This window comes from Molothrus ater, chromosome 13 (assembly GCF_012460135.2).
Source record: "Molothrus ater isolate BHLD 08-10-18 breed brown headed cowbird chromosome 13, BPBGC_Mater_1.1, whole genome shotgun sequence".
In the NCBI taxonomy this organism is placed as follows: Eukaryota; Metazoa; Chordata; class Aves; order Passeriformes; family Icteridae; genus Molothrus; species Molothrus ater.
In genome coordinates, this window is record NC_050490.2 from 10,675,731 (window position 1) to 10,698,504 (window position 22,774).

At 39.8% G+C, this 22,774-nt stretch overlaps 1 protein-coding gene across 7 annotated transcripts in view; it reads left to right on the plus strand.

Moving 5' to 3' along the window:
- PDE8A (phosphodiesterase 8A) overlaps nucleotides 1-22,774 on the plus strand; it is a 126,414-nt gene that overhangs the window by 81,267 nt on the left and 22,373 nt on the right. For all 7 annotated transcript variants that reach the window (XM_054516203.1, XM_036389317.2, XM_054516205.1 and 4 more), the window contains 15 exons: nucleotides 2,350-2,406; nucleotides 4,815-5,005; nucleotides 6,172-6,228; nucleotides 7,638-7,695; nucleotides 9,081-9,169; nucleotides 9,399-9,477; nucleotides 11,075-11,212; nucleotides 15,494-15,582; nucleotides 16,158-16,209; nucleotides 16,310-16,352; nucleotides 17,298-17,375; nucleotides 18,318-18,388; nucleotides 18,917-19,081; nucleotides 21,448-21,496; nucleotides 21,777-21,912. In XM_054516203.1, coding sequence (XP_054372178.1) covers nucleotides 2,350-2,406; nucleotides 4,815-5,005; nucleotides 6,172-6,228; nucleotides 7,638-7,695; nucleotides 9,081-9,169; nucleotides 9,399-9,477; nucleotides 11,075-11,212; nucleotides 15,494-15,582; nucleotides 16,158-16,209; nucleotides 16,310-16,352; nucleotides 17,298-17,375; nucleotides 18,318-18,388; nucleotides 18,917-19,081; nucleotides 21,448-21,496; nucleotides 21,777-21,912 — 1,352 coding nt within the window. The remainder of the gene's footprint in view (nucleotides 1-2,349; nucleotides 2,407-4,814; nucleotides 5,006-6,171; nucleotides 6,229-7,637; nucleotides 7,696-9,080; nucleotides 9,170-9,398; nucleotides 9,478-11,074; nucleotides 11,213-15,493; nucleotides 15,583-16,157; nucleotides 16,210-16,309; nucleotides 16,353-17,297; nucleotides 17,376-18,317; nucleotides 18,389-18,916; nucleotides 19,082-21,447; nucleotides 21,497-21,776; nucleotides 21,913-22,774) is intronic.

A 22,774-nucleotide genomic window follows, 5' to 3' on the forward strand; every position in this document is an offset into this window, starting at 1 on the left:
CTACCAGCAGTAGCTGAGGGGTCGGAGGGTGTGAAATGGCTGCAGGTGCTGGGTGTGTGTTGGAGGAGCCGCAGCCGCACACGCGGCACTTACGGACTCTGCGTCAGCAGCTCTTTGGCAGCAGACCCAGCTCATCACAGTCAGTTCCAGGAACACACAACCAGTTCTACCTCTGTCTTCTCAGACACACTTCCCAATCTGTGCCTGCCTGGAAGGCTGTCACATGCCTAAGCCGTGTCTGCCAATCTGAAAAGGTACTTGAGCTTTTTGACTAGGAAAGAAATTCCAAGGAAGAAGTAGAAGAAGGTGTGAGTGAATAAAGATGTGCTTGTGCAGTTACTACATGTGTGAGCTTTGGCTGTGTTTGGTTTTGTTATAAGTTTGCAGCATTAGAGGTATTTTTAAAGCTCATTTACTTCAGCAATAGTTGAGAGTTTCTGCTAATCCTTTCTGAAGCCTTGATTTTTGACACAATCCTTAATTGGCATGTTACTTCTCAGTGCTACCTGCAGCACACAAAAAGTTTAAATGATTAATCAAGTTGTTTGAGCAGATTTCAACAGGATTAAGAATTAACTGGAGTTCACCAAAATTTTCCAGCTGAGATGCAGACCAGGGCTTTGATTCTACTCAGGACAGCAAGTTAATGTGTAATAAGACAGGTTATCTCATCTGGTCACTTCTTGTGACTTAGGAATAAATGGTGCATAGACAGGTATTTTCATTGCAGCAATAGCCTCAGATTTCTGGCAGAAAAGTGTTTTTCAGGCTCAGTCCTTTAAATACTTCAATTACTCTTCGTTCATAAACTTCTTAAAAGAAAGGAGCATCTGAAAAGCAGTAACTGGCAAGACTGTATTTATCTCATTTGTTAAAATTCCCCTTGGGCTGGGACTGATAGTCCAAGGGTACATTGGAGTGGTAGGTGGGGTTCTGCATCCCCCCAGCTGCTGGTGAGGTTCAGCTCTGGATCTGAACCTTCCAGCTCAGGCCATGGCCCAGTCACATGGAACACTCCCTGTTTTATGCTGCCAGGTAGAGAGTACAAAAAGTCCAAGGTTTGATTTGAAGTACAGTTCTGGACAGAGAAGTAACTGTAAAAAGGCATCTTTTAGGTATCTGTTACTCAGGTGACATGCTCTCTCCATGTCCTTCAGGCATTTCTGCTGATCTTACTGATTCAGGACAAATAGGTACTACTGTTAGTGCTGCAAAACCAGTAACACTGATGCAAAGAGCTGGATTCTCCCCTGTTCTGTGTGTTACCAGCAAAAGTCTTTGCTGTTTTGCAGTGCAGATTTTGAATAATTGGATGATGTACCACCGGGAGAGTAAAGCAGCTTGAGTTTTCCAACTGAAGAGAGATTTTTGGTCTCAAGATCAGAAACAAAAAGAAACGACTGGAGTGTATTTAAACGAAGCCAGTCTGACCCCAATGACTGAATAAATCTGAAACCCCTCCATGCCATTTTAACATCAGCTCTTAAAGGCCCAGTTAAGCAAGACAGGCAAACACAGGCTCCTGGCATGCTTTTGTAGGCACTGTGTTGCCATTTTGCCTTGACTCATGTTTGTTGCTTATTTAATGTTGCAGTGATGACTTCCAAGTTGATAAATAAATAAAATCACGAATTACATACCCTTAGGGCTGAGCAATGGAGCATTAAGGTCATGAAAAGAGTGGAGCATGCAGTTCTAAAAGATTTTTCTGTGGGATGTGCTGATGATTCTTTGAAACTACTTACTGGAAAAATTATAGGTTGCAAAGCAATAAATCTGATCTTCGAGTGGGTTTTAATTTTGAAAAAGAACAATGTAAAAATGCCACTTTTGTGCTCAACAGCCCTTTTCTTTAATGTTTTAGTTCAGAGATATCTTACATTTACTGCATTGCCAAAGATTATTTTCTTCTGATTTTAAACTCCAGTTACTTTTGAAGAGTCTATGTGACTCCAAGGACCAATGGTTGGACTTTGTTTCCTATCTTGCATGGGGAAAATTGTTATTCCTGCTTTTTAGCTTTTATTTCTTGGACAAGAGGTAAAAAAAATTTAAGTACATTGAAAGTGCTGATGCTTGCCTGGTGGGAATTCTCAAAGAACAAAACCTGTGTAATCCTATTAGAGTGTCCCTCTGTATTTATGTGTTTAACTCCTTTAGAAGTAGTCTTATACCAGTTGAAGAGTCATTCATGTTGAAGTTTGTTTAACGATATAAAAGAGAAACAGTTGTGGAAAGCCGCACATGTGGTCATTGCCCTCCTTCCCATGGAGGAGAGAGATAACAGAGATCATTTTTCTTCTTCCTTAGGTATTATTCATTAATAAGTCCCCTTCTTCTTTCTTCTAGGCACCAGTAACAGATGTGCAGTTTGGCCCTATGAGACTTCATCAAGATCAACTTCAGGTAACACAGCAGTTCAAACTGAAGTCTTGATTTCTAAAATATCATTGATGTTAAAATTTTTGACTGGAATTTTTTGTATTATAGAGATCTTCACAGAAAATTTTGCTCAAGAGATAATGTCCACATAACAGATTTTTATGATGACATTCTATCTATGTGATATCCTAAAACCTCTGCCTGTTTTCTGCAACCATCTCTCAGCTCATAAAAATAGAGCTATCTATTTTTTCTGCTATCAGTTACCTTGTAATCAGTTGAGTTTGTGCCTCATTCTGTATTTTACTGGTAGTAAAATTCTTAATCACAATCTCATCAAACTGATACCAAGCCAACCAAACTTGCAATATCATTACAAAAGATATGAAGTGAGCTTGGCAAAATATATTTTTTAATTGTTCATTACTGACTGACAATAATTAATCCTCTTTAATCCCTTCATTAATAAATGGTTTATGTCATTTGTCCCCTTACTTTGCCTGGGATAGACATGAGGTTTAGAGATATATGACTCCTTTGGACTTCCTTTGGAAATTCTCCCATGACCCAAGGCATAATGAACCATTAGTCATCCAAGATGTTCCTCTGTCAGTAATTGCAAAACTCCTCGGTAAAGGCAATGTGGACCTAATAATTTGAAAATGTCTGTCTCAAGAACTGCAGTTTAACATCTTCTTGAGCCATTGTCAGAACAGTAATATCATCAAAACTCAGATCCTAGGACATCCTCATCCAGCTGTTCCCCAAAATCAGAATAGTCCTTAAGTATTTCTGCCACCTGTGCTGTTTTTAATGATTGTATCACATTTGTACAGTCGTAGACCACTCTGAAATGCTGCTGATTTATCCTGGTAACATAGCTGGCAGGTATGAGGGAAGGAGAAGGTAGGCAACATCACATTCTTGCCAGAGTCAGTCATACAACTCGGATCTCCTGACTTTCTGTGCTGTTGTTGAAACCCATTCTTCCCCTCTTAAGGAGTTTTATAGATTAACTTGACTAAACACAGCCCAAACTATGACATGTCTTTTGCAAACAGTTTTGCAGGTTGCTATAAAAAGAACCTGAACTGAATGTGTGCAAAATCTTTCATTCTTACAAAAATATGCAGTACATGGAAATGTTAAGATTTACTGGTAGACATTTCACCAGCCTGGTCCAAAGTGTAACAGCACTGGAGTTCCTAAAATCACACAGACGATAAACAGCAGTGGGATGTGATGTGAGTTACACATGCTTCACTTTGACTGACCAAAACATATCTGAGTGTGGCTTGATTCAACTTCTGAAAGATTGGTGTCTTGGGACAACAGACCAAATGCTGGCTTAGTTACCCCTCTCTCCCAAAAGGCTGCATGTGCTGAGACATTCCCCAAATCAGCACAGATCTATAGTCTGCCATGCTGTATTCTTTCAGGCAAGAGAAGTTTTCTTCTGCAAACATCCTGACACAAAGCACAATTGCATCAGTGAGTCTTCCTTGGCAGACTTTGTTCATCTTCTTTGCTGTATTAAATCCTAGAACTGGAAATACATTTTAAAGGAATTGGGCCTTATCATACTTTTAGTCTATAGGCATTGTGTTGATTTTAAAAAGGCTTAGAGAGATTAGTTACTAGCAATTACAAGGCAAGTTAGGGCAGAGCCAATAGTGGCTCACAGGTCTGACCTCCAGTTCTGGATTTCAGCTATGATAATCTCCTTCTGTCATATAAATCCCATGGCAGGCTTTGTGTAGGAGTCACATAGGGACATACTCCATATACAGTGGTGCTGCTTATGAGTTCAGTTTGGCATGAGGTCCTTTTGACCAGCCTGTCCAAAATTTCCAGAAACCCCAGAGTGGGCAGCATCCAGTACTTTGGGGAATTAGGATGAGATGGAAAGGAAAGCAGATTTTTTGTCATGCCATTGAAGCAGCATTAAATACTTATTCACACAAGATGAACTGTGGGGTTTTGTTGTTGTTGTTGTCGAGGTTTTTGGTTTTTTTTTTTCCCTCTTTTCTGGAATATGACCCTGGCAAGAAAAATAAACCCCAAGAAAAAGGCTGCATGTGAGACAGTTTCAGGGAAGTGGACTCACTGTTGGTTCATGTACACTCAGGCATCTTGTCTCAGCTGATTGCCTGAGCTCTCTCTGTAGATAATGACAAGAGAGGCAGTTCCAAAACTTGTTCTTCCCATGTGGGCATGCCATGGCTTGGGCAGACTGTTGCACCCTCTTGAAACACCTCTGTATACAGATAACTATAAGAAAATCAGTGGTCTGTAGAAAGCCATTCTCTTAAAAACAATGGATTAAGCCTCAAAAGTGTCTTTAAAATCCATGGTAAGAACAGGGCAAAGTCACAGAATCTCCTGTAAGTGAAAGACTTGTTTGTGATGCCCCACTGCTGTCTCCACCCCAGGTACTTTTGGTGTTTGCTGAGGAGGACGAGCAGAGCAGCGGGTTCCGCTGGGCGTGTGACAAGGCTGGATTCCGCTGCAATCTTGCCAGGACACCTCAGTCTGCACTGGAATGTTTTCTAGATAAGCACCATGACATTATCATCATTGACCATAGACATTCCAGATACTTCGATGCAGAAGCATTATGCAGGTAAGCACCATTTCAGTGTAATTAATGCTTATTAACAGTATAGTTAACACAGTATCGAAGGTTTTTTGATTTTATATGATGTTTTTATAAACTATAGAGCAGTGATTTTTTTTTTGGTTTTAGACAGGTGTGCACTGGCAGCATCAAATACTGTTACTTCAGTAACAGTACTGTTACTTTACATCTGATAGCAGCAGCATTTTTGGTTGTGTCCTAGGGTCTCTGAAGCTCCATCTGGCTTGGACACGCAGTGTACAAGTTTGTTGCCGTAGTGAACTGTTGGGTATTTTTTTTTCTTATGTTATTTCAGTATTTTTTTTCTAATACCTGGTTCCTTGTTTTCACACTAAATAAACTGCAAAGATAGCATGTGCCACCAAGCACCTTTATTAATTAATTCACTTCATTAATGTTCTAATTGTTTTGGGATGTCACTTCTTGTTGAATAACTCCCAATGCTAGCAGGCAGTGTTTGGTGTGCACATTTACATATCTACAACATTTGAAAATACATTATGAAGAGCAAAATTGTCAACAGATTCCAAAAATTAGTTTTAGAAACTGCTGTGAAGCGTGAAAAAAGGAGGAAAGGATTTGCCTTTGAGAGTCTCTCCACAGAGCCTGGACAGGCAGCAGTGCCTTGCTCCAGAGGCTTCGCAGAGAAATCACCTTGGGAACGTGTCCGGACTGGACAAGGCTGTGGGATGGGTGCCAGGGTCACACTGTGTGCCCTGGGGACTGTGCTGGGCAAAGGCTCTTGCTGGACTGAGACAAGTAGATAAGATCTTTGTCAGGCCAACACTAGATAGCAGTGCTGTTCCCTGTATCCCATTTTTACCAATCTGCCCCAGAATTCAGTGAAATGCACCTTAAATGAGTGAGGCCAAGCCCTTCAAACAAGTCCATTAGATGCTGTTTCAGAGAGGATATTTTTTGCTATTCTCCCACTGGGAGTACTTGAGTTGTAGATTGATCTGTGTTCATGGAGTCTCAGATATCATTTATTCTCCTTTCTCAGCAACAGGCTCGGGATTTGACATTTGTTTTGTTGTTAAATGATTTTAAAAAGATATTTTGAGAAAAGTGCTGTCTGAAGGTTCTGTAAAGTCATGTTTTCTGAAATGTGAACTTAAAAAGAATTTAAATGGTTTGCTTTTTATTTAAAGGTCTATCAGAACAACAAAAGCCTCAGAAAATACAGTCATTATTTGTGTAGTACAAAGGTAAATACTCATATCTTTCTTTCCCCTGTGGTCAAAACTGTGAATCTTACCATTGTAAAAGTAAAACTGAAAAACCATTAACATTAAAAAACCTGAATGAGAACTTCCTACTACTAATAATAATGTGCTGTACCATAGTTTTTACTATACTTGACCATAGGATTGGGACAGAAATTATTTTTTTAATTGCTGGGTTTTTTACTCAAGAATTTCACTTTGAGTTTTGTTTTGGGTTCCTCCTTACACTCCCCCCCATCACTGCAGGCTTTCACAGTATGTTTCAAACAACTTCTGCAGCATCCTGTACAAAACTGTCTTGCATATCTGTGTTTTGAACCTTTCTTAATCTGCCTTTCAATATGCATAATCTCAGTGAAAACCAGAGATCTGCTGAGTATGAAAAGTGATACAGAACAGTTTGATCAGTACAAAGTATCATCTGACCACAGCAGTTTTAAAAGCAAAAGAGATTATGACATCTCAGTAAAGTACTGCATATGCTGTTTCCTTCCCCCTCCTTTGAAAATATTACTTGTAAAATAATGTAAATGTAAAAAATGAAGAAATTATGTGTATTTAATGAAATTAAATAAGTGGAAGATAATTTCCTCCAAGTATAATTTGGGAATGGCCATTTCTCAGAACACATTAATTCTGACAAACAATTCTGAGGTGTTGAAATTTACCATTAAAAATACACTACCATATCTACCAGAGAAAAAGACCCTAATTAAACATTTCAAGATCCAAAACTTCCTGCATAAATCCAAGCTATTGTGCCCTGTGCTAAACATGACCAGCTTCAATCTGCTTATTGACAGACACTTCCCATAATGGCCTTTCTTCCTGATTCCAGCCATACGTTCATGTATGTTGAAGGGTCTTTTAACAGTTAGTATAGCCAGATTATTCAGGTACTTAATTTGGGAATGTGTCCCAAATGTGAATTACTAGAAGGCAGTGGGTAAGCAACACTAGAAAATCCATCTTCATTCAGCTACCTTGAGTTGCCCATCTAAGATTTGGTACATTCAGATAACAAGTAATTTCTTGAAACTTTGGCTGTGCGGACTTTCAGGTGCATTTCTGACTAATGCCAGCATAAACAACAAGGATCCAGCACAGAAAAAGTCCAATTATCTAGCTCAATAATTGGTTTCCTTGAAGCATTAGAGTTTTTTTGATGTAAGCAGCTCATTACGTGCATGAAGGAAAATAACATTTTGGCTTATCCATGCCAAAGATGAAAGCTTATAAAAAATACAGAAAATATGTTTTATTCCTATATCCTGTAAGGATCTAGCAGCATTAGCCTCAGTGAGACATCTTGGGTACAAGTAGATGAATGGATTGTGAAATTTGGTCTGAGTTAATTACAAAATCTCTGATTTATCCTCCTTGTTTCAAAGGCACACTGATCGTGAGGAGTCATCCATATTGCCCCTGATCTCTGCTGGCTTCACAAGGGTACGTGCTATACTCAGCTGCCTTGCTCTGACATTTCAAAATTGTCATGCAAGAAGCTCTCCAGAAGTTTGGCTGTCAGTCACCATTTGTGTCAGTGATCCAACCTGTAGATTCTTTTTGTGCTGCTCATTCTTGTGTCCCAATTCTGAACGTTGACATGACACTCTTGGGGATGTGAGGAGTGGGACTGAGACTTCTCTACTTCAAGCATTTATTTCAGATTAAATACATGATCCTTTCCTTGAAAAGTTGACATTGACAAATTGATTAGTGGCAGAGTCAGAGAGCAGCTTGCAGTGAACAACAGAATGTGCTGTGGGAAATTTCTTCTGTCAAATGCCAATTCCCATTGTAAACAGGCTTCACACACTGTCAAGTGCTATTAGCTATTGTTTGGAGGCACCTGAGAAGTATTGCATTGAATCTGTTCCTTGGCAACTGTTCCAGCTGAGCAGAAAAGGTGCTAATTAATGTATCAGTTAATTGGGCACCTTATTGCCTTCAGCTGACACTAGAACAAGGTTGGGCCTGATTTACAGCACAATTCCAAATATTTGGTTGCACGCTCACCAGATTTTTGCTGTTCCATCACATTCCATTTGCACCCATCTGCTTATTCCTAGTATGGGCCTGATCCAGGAAATGCTACAGCCTGAAGATAATGGCATTTATATGATCAGAGTCATTCCAGAGGGCACATAAGTAATTCAACACAGGTTCTGAATTATTTATGGATCAGAGCCTTGGAAATGGGGCTAATGGCAAAGCATAGAAAATTTTGTTTAGCAGCTTAGATTGTGGTGGCTTACCTGTGATAATCAGTTGTCCTGCCCAAAATATTCATGTCTGTGGGAGTTTAGTGTGAACAAAGATTTAACATTCAGGCTCATACCTGGTAAATATGAAATGGTTTTTAAAAAGTGAAAATACTGAGATCATTGCGATAAAAACCCCAAGGTCAATAAAGGTATATTTCACAGAAAATTTATTTTCATCTATATAGACAATTTGGTATATTAGCAGTTGGAAACTTGTAATAATTTAAAATTTTAACTACTTGAGACATAACAACTTTTTCATTGTTATTTTAAGAAAGCTAAAAGTAGATTTAAAAAAAATTACAACGATCCTGCTGACAATTACAGAGAATAAACAGGTTGGCAGAACCTCATTGCCATGAGGATCTGTCACCTTTTCAAAATGCAGTAACTTGAAAAGTGTTGCTAGTACCAAAAAATAATCTCTCCTTGCTCGTGTCCCAGCATGTTCATTTTTGGCATATCTACTCCTTTTCTGGTTCTTTAGCAAGCAAAAGAAATCAGAGCTTCAAATCCTTGCAGACAGGAATGTGTATTAATGAAATATTTCTAACCTTTTATTTGCAGAGATATGTAGAAAATTCTAGTAGAATGGCCTGTTACAATGAGTTGATTCAGCTGGAATTTGGACAGGTGCAGGCACAATTCAAACTAAGGTAATTTTACCAAAATTATTATCAACACAGAATTTTCAATTTTGCCAGATCTTTAATAGAGTATTTATTTTAATTTGCGTTGTTAATTATAGAATGTCAGTTACTTGAAGAAAATACATTAATTGTTAGACTGCAACATTATTCAGCATGGAGTTGTAATACTTTATTTTCATATATAAGAAGAATAAAGTGGATAAAATTTTTTCATGCCTTTTTCTTTTTTCTCCAGGGCATGTAATTCATTATTTACAGCATTAGAGAAAAGTCAAGAAGCCATTGAGATCACAAGTGAAGACCATGTTATACAGGTTTGTTCCAGTCATAACTACAAAAAAATCCTCTGTGTTTTATTTTGTCTATGATTACACTTGGTCTTTCTTACAGCACAAGAATCTAATCTAACTGAATGGTTCTAAAAGATTGAAGTGAGTTTAGCTGTAGAGTAGAATTTTCTCCATTTAAAGTGTCTGGCATAAATCAAATAAATTCTAAGGGAGATTGTTGTTTCTGAATGAATAAGAATTTACTCTCTTGTTTCTATTTTTTATATTGATTCCTTATCTCAATTATTCATTCCTTCTCTGTGTCGAAAATGAATGCAGCCACTGGCTTATGTGCACTCTTTTCCAAAAATATTTGATGTTAGTTTGATGCTCTTTAAAATATAATGGATGTTCTATTCAAATAATTGTACTTTTTTTTCCTAAAATTTGATACTGTTTGATGTATCAGAATTTTTGGGCCAACTGTTTTTGAATGTAATCCTCTCTTAGAAATTTCTTTAAAACAGGGAAAAGAAATTGTGCTTAGTTTTGCAGTTCTGAAGACCATCATCTTTTTAAAGGAGTTAGTTCCAGCCCTAGCCATGAAGCAGTGACAAGTGATTTTATTATCAGTAAAGAGCTTGAGTCTAAGCCCCTGGGAATTATAACATGCACACAAATTGTACCTTCTTGAGCCAAATCTTGACAATGGCAACTTCATTGAAGGATGTGCCTTCTTCGTCCCTTTTACAAAAATAACAGAACACATCCTGAAGTTGTTTTAAATACACTTTTTGCAGACCAGACTCCGTCCCTCTGCTGACAGCCCCAGGGTTTGAGAGATGTGACACTGCAGGAGTCCTGGAGCTCCAGCAGGCTCAGGGAGGGGAAGGAAGGGTTCCTTGGGGAAGGAGCTTTTAGAGGAGAGCCATTAGATGTAGAGTGGCTTTTCCTTTCTCTCACATGGAAACATTGTGAGTTGTAAAGGCTTTCAGAAGCTGCTGTGCCAGGACTGTGCTTGTAACTCAGCACTGAGAGGCCAGGAGGGGGTGGGCTCTTGGTACCCGTGTTCAGCTTTGTTGGGCAAGGGCCAAAAACTGCAGTGAAATGCAACATTCACTTCAGGGAGCAGCCTGCTTTATTAAATCCCACTGCTTCCACTCTGCTTGGCTGGGCTTGGCCTGCACAGGGGGATAGGGATGGCTGGCCCTGACACATAATAAGGTGATGAATTTGCCAGTAGATATGGACAATATTCCTATGGTATTCCAACATCCAGTTGGTGATTTTTAGGAGCACTGAGGTAGGTTTGAGGTTTATTGGTTTGGGAACTGACAGGGCCAGTTTTTCAGGAATTTATGTTGTCTGTCTAAAGTCTGTGGATATGTGATACTCAGCTGTTTGTGTAATTTCCCTCCCTTTGCTGACATGCACACACTCTGCACAACTGTTCTAGCATGGAAATTCCTGGTTTGCTTCACAAAGAAAAAATGGGAGCATCTCTCTCAGGAATAGTACATGCAGACATTTATTTCAGGCTGGGAAAGAGATCTCCTGGTTAAGCAAGCAAAACAAGGGATTCTCTTGTGTTTTAAGTATACTGTTGAATGGGTATTTGTTTTGTTTTTTTTTTATCTCACAGTACGTCAATCCTGCTTTTGAAACAATGATGGGCTATCAAATAGGTGAACTAATAGAAAAGGAATTAACAGAAGTGCCTATAAATGAAAAAAAAGCTGATTTCCTAGATACTATTAATTCCTGCATAAAGATAGGAAAGGTGAGTAATGACATTGTATCACTTTTATTTGCTACCTGTAAAAGTTATTGTAGTCCAGCAGTGAAACACATTGTGACTTGCAGCTTCACAGACACATAGCATTTGCAACTTAAAACAAGAACAGGAAGTAAGCAATTTTTCATTTTTAAGGGCTTCTTTCTCTTTTCTTTCTTGGTAGAGATACTTGTTTTGCAAAAATCAGTGACTTGCTGTGTTTCTTTATAATTTATGCTGTTCATAGCAAATGGTGTGGGAGTACCGAAGAAAAATGAGATGGATGCACATGTTATCTGGTGCTATGTAAATGAGAAAAGTACCATATTGAAGAATTTCACCATGAAATGTGGAAGCTGATTTGCAAGTTCAGAATGTAAAAATACCAAGGAGACATTTGCAATATCACTTGAAAGTGATAGGCAGTGTCAGGTGCCAGCTGCCAGTCTGTTTAATTCCCTAATGGCATGGGAGCTGTCTAATGGATTTCCATTAGAAAGGTTCATTGCTCAGAGAGGAGCTGGTTCCTGATGTCATTGAACATGTCAGAGTGCCTTGTAGGGAGCAGATGATGGAGGCTGCACAGAGGGGTTTGGGAAGGGCTGTGTTGGATGATGCTCCATGGCCCAGGGCACTGTCCTGGGAAGCAGCACAGCATTGGCACAGGGCAGGGAGGTGGGAAGGGAATTCCCAAGGGAATCAGGGCACTCTGGACCTAAAAGTACAAATGCAAGGTTGTGGTGAGTCGTGCTCTGGGGGTCAGGGTGCTGACACAGCACTCAGTGGCAAAAGCTGGGTGCAGATTCCAGGTGCATTTCAAGGAGATTTTGTCACTCATTTCCAGGAGTGTTTGCCTGTTGGAAGAGGTCCCAGACAGTAATTTGGATTATGGGGCTTCACACTTCTGTTGCCTGAATGAAGTTATTTCAGTAAATGTGTGCAATACAAAACTGATGTTAGGAGGGAGTATTTATTAAGTTATAATTCAAACACATTAGATGTGTCAGGCTTTAAATCCACACCATCAATTCTCAAGATATAAAGTGATAAAATTTTTTAATATTTTAGTGAGCTGATAAAAAATTCATTAATAATGGAAATATATTTTACTCATGAGTGATAGAAATCTAAATCTAATTCATCTCCTTCCTTGTACTAATTTTACTCCTGACTGTGTGGCTTTAACAGTGAGGGCTAATGAAATACTGCCTACTTAAACCTGTCTGTCTGAGCAGCCTAAGCTGTTTTAGATGGATATATTCTGTTTGCAGGTGTTCTGTCTTTCCCTGTGGAACATTTTATAATATGTAATCTATGTAACCTTAAATTTCTATATTAATATAAAAATTAATTGCCAGTTAAATTATTACAGGAATAATTTGCAAGTAGAGATTAACTGTGAGGAACAACCTTGGAAATACTTGAAATTTTGAAATCATTTGTGTCAAGATATTACAGCATTTTCAGAGGTGCCTGAGTTACCTGGATCATTCTGACATGGTCTGTGTGTAGTTTTCAGACCTGTGATTTCTTTATATCCTAAATTTAGAAGACTGCTTCTCACTACAATAGGCCATATTTTGGCTACAGCAAAGTAGGTTAGTGTAGGTTTGTGTAGGTTACAAAAAAAGGAAACTGCTGCTGTGATAATCTCCTGTCAACAGGTTTGACTTTTGTTTTGAACAAATATGGTACTATACTAACAGAGTAATAAAAATAATAAGAAAGCAAGTTTTTCAGATCTTTGGAAAAATCTAAGCTGCATGCAATTTATCTTGTCTTTAAATGGTATTTAGGAAGAGGGACTCTTGCAGCATTTCACCTGTTGTGCTGACAAGCGTAATGCTGTGAGCAAGTTCAGTATAATAAAACAGAAGTTCATAGGTGTTATACTCAAAACTTGGAAATTGGAAAGTACGTAGGGATTCTTGGGTCAGGATGTTGTTTCTCTTAGCAAAAAACATATCTCTGGAAGTTAATTTTTTGTTACTACAGCTGTCTGTAATTTGCCAGAAGCCAGTGTTACTGAAATGTTCATCCATCCGTACTTGAGGAGTTTAAAAAGAGTTGTGCTTTTCTTTATTCTTCTGTTTCATGATTCAAATTGCATCCATTAAGATGAAACGTGCAACTCTGACTAGAATTCCTGGTGCCTCTGATCTCTGCAGTCTGCTTTAGTTTTGCTTTTCCTGCAGTGAGGTGAACCCCTACTGGTGAAGCAGACAAGCCATGCAATTCCTCTCCCCCTTCGGGAACTGTTTGCAAGGTCTTTCCAGAGGGGGTGGGAGAGCAATCCCTCTCTGTGATAAAGGTCTGTGGCAGCACCTTCCTAGCTCAGCCTGCAGTTCTGTGAGACTGTGTTCATGGTGGTTATTTTGATTTGCTCTGTTTTCTGCAAGCAGTTTGCTGAACTTTGCTGTCTGGTGCAGGAAGCCCCAGTCTAAAAGGAAGGCTGAGCTTGGGGGTTCCTCACTGTGGATGGATGTGTGCCTTGGCCTTCCTCGTGGAGTTTGGAAGCTCAGCACTGATGCACACTGTAGGGAGTGGCACTGTGGGCTTTGCTGGGATTGCTCTTTGCTCTGGTTTGATCCCAGCATCCCCACAGCAGGAGCTGGGCATGGAGCTTGTGTGGCTCCAGTGCAGACCTAACCATGGGCTTGAGTGACAGCCCATCTTGGGAACAGCTCTTCTCTGCTGGATTGCTGACAGAGGCTCTGGGAGAGAGCATATGGTGTTCTTAAAATATGTTTAAGTGACATCCCTGGGAGAACTTCACCTACCAGCAGGAGTTTGGCTTGGACCTCCTGCTTCTCAGAATTGCACTGACCTTTTCCCTCACACATTTCTTGCCACAGTTTCACAGGTTTTAGAAATTCACAAGTTAAAAAATCGATCTGTTGACTAAGAAGAACACATTAGTGAATAACCTGCCTTGAAAAGGATACACTTTCAATGAGGGAATTATCCAATCTGCAGTTTATGACTTCACCCCTTTGTGCACATCCTGGGTTTATTACCTGGGTTAGAGATCAATTACTCATCTCTACCTCATCCTGGTTGTCAGGAAACTATTGATGTGAATACTTTTAATTATGAGAGCATTCAATTTTGTGGTGCTTGCTTTATCTTCATTTGTATTCCTCAAGCAGCTCACGGAAGACATGCTCACTACACAGTTTGTTATTCACAATTCTTTTCTCTGACAGATCCTCAGAAAAGCCTTTCATTTTTTTTTTTTTTTTCTGTACAGCCTGTCACCATGCAGTTCTGTGTGGGCTGGAGTCTTTATTTGCTGGCTCCATCCACATAAATGTAAAACTATTCTCTCTGTACCTGTGTTCTGGCCAGCTTGACTGAGAAATCTGTCAGTCTTACATAAATAAATACATATTGTGTGCCTCCTGAGGGTGTTTTCACATACATAAGATCTGATCTAGTTTGTTGAGCTCAACTGAAGTACAGCGATTGGCCTGAAAGTTTGTGTTAAGTGAACATAGAAGATGGATTTAATTATTCATTAATCACTTGCTATTTAGTAAATAACCAGCTCAAAATATGCATCTGTTAAAAAAGACCACCAACAGCTATTCTAGGGATGGAATGGGCAATCCTAAAACCAGAGTGCTTTTAGAGGGGAGGCAGTATCCAGGAGCTATTCTACTGGGCTCTCTTCTGCTTTAAAAGAAAGAGAATAAATCTCTGCTGTGTTTGATAGTAAACTGACAGTATGGAAAGTAAATGTGCTGGGATACCAAAGCACTTTGAGTCACAGATACATTCAGTGTTACTCAGTGATAAGACATCCCAGCCATGCAGGAGAGATGGTGTATCCAGCAGGGGAGGTGATGAGGGTGCTGTAGCAGCTTTGCAGTGACCTTCCTGTCCTGGGTCCCTGGGAACCCACACCTGCAGCCCAGGGGCTCTGCTCCAGGCAGAGCCTGGTCTGAGCTGCTGCTCTCACAGGCTCTTTGCCAGCTCTGCCCAAAATGACCTGCAACACCATTGAGGTAGGATGGGGAAGAGAATGCAGCTAATTCCCACATTTCCTGAGTTCAGCTGTTGCCCTTACAGTGTTCCCAGGCTGCTCCTCTGGAAGTTGTCTTGCATTAGCAGCAGCACAGAGACCTACGGGTTAGTTACAGGGGAGAAATTTGAGGTTTTGAGCACAGTTTAAGCAGTACTACCTGGTATTGTATTGTGAGGCTGCTTTCAGTGAAAGAAGGTATGGAGCTACAGCTTCTCTTCATGTTTTATCTGAACTTCCTTCCACTTGAATTATTTTTTCAGGAATGGCAAGGAATGTACTATGCGAAAAAGAAAAATGGAGATAGCATACAACAAAATGTGAAGATACTACCTGTCATTGGACAGGGAGGGTAAGTGTGCAAGCTGAAGTCTTGAATTGTGTCTGAATGAAGGCTCAGTTTAGAGTTCAGTTGCCTCCAGCAGATATTGGATTATCCTGCTGCTGAGTATAATGGAAGTTTATGCAAGGAGGGGTGCCTCAGACCTCTGCACTTAATTCCTTGGGGCAAAATCAACTTTATATGTTGTGTGCAGGGAAAGTGAAATTCTAATTCTCCCCCAAAAGGAGCCAAAGATGCAGATGTGCTCAGTTGTGACTGACTCTTCTAATTCTCCCTGAAGTGCAAGTGCACCCTCTGGTCTTTCTGTGCTTCATGTTGGTGTCCAGGACCTACATCCTGTTCCACTGAGCCCCTGTACTGTGTCCTGCCATGCTCACTCTTCTGTGCTCCTTCCATGGCTCTTGCCAAGGGTTGTTATGGGATGAGGTCACTGTATGCTTCGATCATGGGCAAGATTCAAGCATGTCTAGATTTTTATGCAACTTCCACTGGTCCCCAGATTGAGCCTTTGGAGCACCCAAGTGTCAGCACTGAATTAGAGCTGAGGTTTGGATGGGAATTAACTCGCTGTTTTTTGCCTGCAGAAAGATTAGACACTATGTGTCAATTAGTAGACTGTGCAATGACAACAATAAGGTAAGTGAAAATAGTGCTATGCTCACTTTAGTTTGAGCCCTAAGTATAACAAAATAATGGCAGAGTTCTGACTAACTGGATTTCTCATACTGAATTGCAGGTGGAGAAGACATGTGAATGTATTCAGGCTGAATCTCAGACAGGTAAGACATGTCTCTTCTGTCCCAAGAACTGGGGAACATACCTGTGTGGAGAATAAAGGCCACTGTTAGTGATTTGACTGAAAAACCAGTTTCACAGAACAGTCCTATTTACCTAGTGATAAGTTGGGAATCCAACTCAAAAGGCAGGAAAGTAAATACAAGCCCCCTCTACCTGCCTCCCCTACTTTAGAGGTGACATAAAGCAGCCTACCTTTGAAAAGGCTGTCACAGGGCCCCAAGTTGGTGTCATGGTGTTGCTGGATTCAGTGCCACAATTCAGCTGTGGGTGGTGGATCCCTGTGATAGAATTAGAAATGAGAAGGATGCTGTCATGTCATGCTGTTGCTGTGGCTGCTCTGTAGCACACAGCACCTGTGTCTGCATTGCTTTGAGCTGCTTTGTGGGGAGCTTGCATGTGGGTGGGAATGAGGATGACGAACACTGTCATTCACCCTCATCCCACATACCAGCCCTTCAGTTAGGACATCCTTGGTGTCCCTGCTGTTGTTAACTGTAGTCTTAGAACAGCTGAATCTTCCCAGGACTCTTCCCAGGAGTCCCTAAGGAAGCTGGGATTCACTGCCCCCCTTGCTGGCCTGTGCTCTGCTGTGGCCCAGCTGGTGGCAGTGGTTACTTGTGTGAGCTCAGGCGTGCTGCACAAGTTGTGTTCACAACTGTGGCTGTGTCACAGTGTGAGAGAGGAGCTTTTCTCTCCACAGTTTCCTTCTGCACGGTCACTTAGGCATGTTCTGCCTGAGAGCTTGACTGGGCTCAGGACAGTGTGATAGGGCAAGAGCTTTCAAAGGCACTTTGATCATCTCTCACCTGCTGAAGCACTGAGGTCAGTGTCACTCAGCTGCTCCCAGGCTTTTCTGAACTTCAGTTCCTTTAGCATACATCTTAGGCAAAACTTTGTGTCATTATGCAATATCATTTTCTTCACAGATACTCAGACTTGCAGACACAAAGACATGAGGAAAGGATCCCTGGATGTCAGATCCACAACATCTCGTGGGAGTGATGGTATGTGAAACAACTCATCCTGTTGGGTCTGGCTGAGTTGGAGTTGTTATGCAAACCCAATACACAAATTATTATGTTTCTTACCTCTTCCCTTGATAGAGATGTGAAGATATTTTTTTCTTAATTTTGTTTTCTTTCACTGTGTTTTGTTTTGCTCTGTTAGATCACCCTAAACTTGATAGATGAGTCACATACTCAAAACTGTTGCTGACACTTAGATGCCTTTGTTAAATCATCCCTCATCACAGTCTAGGCAGCATACACTAGTGAAGCATGTCTGTGGCAGTGAGAATACAGTCATGTTCCAGCATAGCAAAAATAGCATTGACTCTTCTTCTTAAGAACTGCTCAGCACAATAAGTAATAGAGATGTCTGCATTTTATAGGTAGCACAATATCCAGAAAAATCTCATCTTGACCATTTCTCTGCAGAACCAAAATTGCTAACCAGTATAAAACATTTGTTTTTAAATCTCCAGTGTAATAGGCCAAAACCTCTGCTGTTTTTATTTGGCATAGGTACCCACTTCAAAAGAGCTTCAGTGATTTCCCTCAGCTTGGAAGCTGACTCATTATGACTTGTCATGTTGCATCAGGCAGCAAGATACATCCTGTAATAATCTAAATTCAGTGGTTACCTACCTGTGCCTGCCACTTTATGCACACATATCTGTCTAGTGTTTTAACTGAGTTTGTAACTGAATATTTAAAATAATAAAGCAAAGCCATGATTTTGCCAGGCTGTTGCAGCCACTTACCTCTAATCAGGGACATCAGTGGTTCAGCCAGCATCTCTTTGCAGTTGTGCATTCTGCAGTAGATTGCCCCTGAAAGGCACAGCAGGGTAAGCAGTGCAGAAAGGGCCTCAGGAGTTCCTGGCTGATCCTCTCATGAGCCTTGTCTCTGCAGTCAGGGTACACATTCTGCTCTGTTTTGCCACAGGCAGCTCCCAGCGGCGCCGCTCCTCCATGGCCAGGGTCCATTCCATGACTATCGAGGCTCCCATCACCAAGGTAATGTCACAGCTCTGCTGTGCTGCACCACCCTCCCACTGCTGTAGCTTCAAAAAGGCAGATACTCTGAACAAAAATCCCCCAGACCTGCTTGGTAGAGTGTCATCCATGGAGTCAGCCTTCACATGATCCTATTTAAGAAGGAGGGACTGGAGTTCCTCCTTCTTATTTATGCATTGTCAACTGCTTTCTGAAACCATTCAAAGATTTGTCAAAAACCAGCTCTTTAACAAATTGTGAGAGGCAAGTGGGAGAAAAGTTACATTAAATCCATTCAGAGACGTTTTGAGGCTGTGCCTTGAAGGGGAAAGTCATTAATAAGACTGCTGTCCTTAAGGCCACGATCTTATTCCCAGAGTCAGTAGCAAATGTCAGCGTTTCAGTAATGTCCCTATCATTTTGATTTTCCCCCATGCAGATTAAAGTTTTGTGTCTTGTTATTTTCTTGAGTTTATCATAGTAATTACTGAGTATCTCTGTTTTTAAAAAATCACTTCTAAGTTCACAATATTTCTGATGCTAAATTAGGTAATAAACATCATCAATGCTGCACAAGAGAGCAGTCCCTTGCCAGTTGCAGAAGCTTTAGACCGAGCTTTGGAGATTTTAAGAACCACTGAATTGTACTCTCCACAACTGGGGACAAAAGATGAGGATCCACATACAAGTGACCTTGTGGGAGGGTTAATGACAGTAAGTACTTACTGCCACAAACAGTTCTTGATTAATGTTCACTGCCTGATTTTCCCAGTTACTTGATCTTTATCATCTGCCATGTGCTCTGCCTCTACAACACCAAATTTTCAGGAAAAACTGCACATGTCTTTTTGTGGACTTTCTCCCCCTACTTGAATAATGTAGATCTGAAAATGGGAAGAAAATTGACCAGCCCCTTTAAAACATTAGTTTAGTGAAAAATAGAAAGTAAAACCAATTTTTTTTTTCAATGTGATTCCTTTTAGTAAGGTATAGATGGGAGAGGGAGAAAGAAAGAGAATCAGATTTTTTAAAAATTTATTAGTGAGGATTGGAATGACATGGTTCTGGGGGGCTTTTCAGTCTATCAAAAGAATGTTTTCAAAAGAATGCAAAATACATATATTTGTTGCTGTTTCTTGGATTATATTTGTACCTGTAGCATAGTATCTAAAGTTGAACCAAGGGCACATAATGAAGCAAGAACTGAACCCAAACCTTCAGAGCCTGGAGTCTGACCCTCCTGATGGTGACAGATGAGTTTAGATGAATGTTACCTGTGCCCTAAGGATATGTGCTCTCATCAGTCTGTAGGTTGCATATGAAAGGCTACATCAGGACAAAAATTTACAATGTGTTGGATGAAAAAAGGCTCACAAAATGTGAGCTTTTCAGAGATGTCTCTGGGCTATTATAATTTCATGTTGGAACTATCAGGACATCTTTGCAGTATCTATCTTCAAATAGTTTATGTGTATTTTTACTTTTAAAAATACACAGCAAATACCTAATCAGGAGAAACATGTTGGAGACTCCAAGAATTCCAGGAGAAGACCTGAATGGTTCATACTGGGTTGTATTTACTAACTGAATGGACAAAATTTATTGTTACCTTAACTACAAAAATATAGGAAGAATATTGATACATATAATCATTAGTCTTGAAGTGAATCTTTTCTCCTGCTAAATACATAAAAGTCCATAAACTCAACTGGTTTCTCCTTTTTGTGGATTGTTATATTTGGTCCATGAACATGAAGGTAACAATATTGCAAAATATAAAATCTTTACTAAAAATAAACTCAAGCCTTTTTTATGGAGCAATAAGAAAAGCTGAGAAAATTAATTTCAGAGTATATGGCATGGTATGAGTTTTAAAGTTATTGGAGAGAAACATTTTTCCATCAAAGAGCCTGCTGAAAACAGAATTATATTGTTCCATTTGCGTTCAGAAGTTACATCTGAGAAGGAAACAAGTAATATGTTATTGGATTTGAACTCTCAAGCAGGAAGGGCATTTGGAGTTTAAAGATAGATTTACCAGATACAATTACACCTGCTATTTCAACTCTTAAAAACTAATCTTTGATTCTAAATGATAGGCAGCATCTGGTGACCTAAATATTTGTGTCATAGCAGTTCTATTGAACAGCCATTGTTGTACTCCCTTTCCTTTTAAATCACAAAACTCCAGACTCGCTTACTTACAAATGTGAAAATAAGAATTAGATATAACAGCTCTTTTAAGAGTGGATATTCCATGTCAAATACAGGATCCACATTTACTTCAGCTATAATTGGTGTGAATAACATTTTTAATAAGATGTATTCAGAAGTATTTTTTTTAAATGCTGTTTTTTTACATCATGGGCTAAACATGAGCCAACAGCTGTAACCTCAAAAGAGCAAGCAGGATTTGGGCCACAGCATTTAGAAGCATAAAACAAAAAGTAAATATTAAATACATAATTCTGTTAGTTTTAATCCATCATCTCAGTGTTCACATCTAGGCACCATGCCAGAATTAAGCCTAGGGGGCACTGAACTGAAGAATAAACAAGTTCACATTCTGTGTGCTAGAAAGGAAGCCTCAGAGTAATTTGTTCCTGAGATTCTCCTGAGATTCTTATGCTGCTGAGGTGACTGGATGTGCCAGTACCAGGGCAGGGGAGCAGGGCAATGTCTCCATCCACTCCCTCCCACCGCCCACCTTTGCTCCTTGCTGGAAGTGTGTGGACACGCCGTGTCTGCTCTGAGGCACAGACCACAGCTGGTGTGCACGTTGGCCAGGCAAAGACAGATATGAGGCTGCAGTTCCAGACCTCCATCTGCACTGAGAAACCTGAGTTTTTACCTGCCTGAGTCCATATTGTATCCCCTAGCCTGTGGTTCCTCATCTGTTACAAGCTCTGTGTAAACCAGGTGAATCTGAGCAGTACAAACAAATAAGGGAGAGGCAGCTCTGATGACTGTGACAGGCTGCAGTCAGGCTGCTCTGAAGTTGTTGTGCTTCTACTTGGTGTCATCATCTCCTAGACCTATTGTTCAATACCCTCCAATTAATTGCAACTTTCATTTAACAGGATGGTTTAAGAAGATTATCAGGGAACGAATACATATTGTCAGCAAAACGTAAGTTTTAATTTGGCAGCTAATTTAATTTGAGACACTAAAACATGTTCAGAAATTTAGGAAAAAGAGGAAATGTGATTAGATGTCCTTTTTAATGAGCGCTTTTTTTTTTTTTCCGAGGAGGGGGGTTTATCTGTAAGCATTTTTCTGCAGCATTACTGGGCCGGGTGTTACTACAGAAGAGAAAGCATGGTCATTCAGTAAAATTGTATCTCACTATTAAATATTCTGCTTAATATAGTGTTAATAAATACATATAGTAATAACTATTCCTCAAAAGAAACTCATCAGGTTGCTGGCAGTCTGAGCTCTCCAATCTCCCTCAATGACATACCCCCACGGATAACAGAGGCAATGGAAAATGAGGAACAGTGGGATTTTGATATCTTTGAACTTGAGGCTGCCACCCATAAAAGGTCAGTAAATGCAAGAGCTCATAAACTGCAGTTGCTGAAAATTGACTTAAATGTCATCCTTTAATCAGATCCTTACGTTCTCTACCTGTGCTTTTACAGCTGAATTAATTTTATTTTCAATGTCAGATGTTTGAAATTTTCTCATTGTCATTTCTAGTTGTGTATGCATCTTAAATAGCTTCTGTTTCATCATGCACTATTTCCTCCAAATTCCCCAGTGGATATAAGTGAAGATTATATATCTTTGGTATGGTATAATGACAATACAGCATCATTTTTAAAGACTTCCTTTATTCGGGAATAGAAAAGTTATACAAATCAAATTATTTTCTTGTGGGGATTCAAATTCCTATTATGGCAAACTACACACAGAATCAACATGCTGGTCTTGATTTGATCAGTTAATACAGATCAAGTTTTATTTTCTTTCCATTTGATTGGGAGGGTTTTATTCCTGAACAGTTCCAATACAGCTTTTCAGCAGAATTCCCATTACCTTTCTCTGGGATTAGAGGAAGGTCTTTATTCTAAAATCTTGGCAGGTTACATTTTATGTATAAGCTTAACTGAAGAAAATTTACTGATAAAAAGCAGGGCATACCAATTTCCATCACAGAAGTTTTCAAAAGCAGATCAGCAGCTTTGACAGACTATACTTCATTAGTAGCAAAGGCTCCCCCTAAGACTGTAAATTGTTCTTTCTGTTTAAATCCTTGGTTTTATTTTCTCATGCTTTTTAAAAGTTCCCCTTTTGGGTCTAGTTTCATGTATCATGCTTTGTCTTAGGTAAAAGCTTTTGTGAGACACCAGTTTGGAGGCCAGATCCTGCAATGAATTGACTATCTTAAACCCTTTGTCAAAA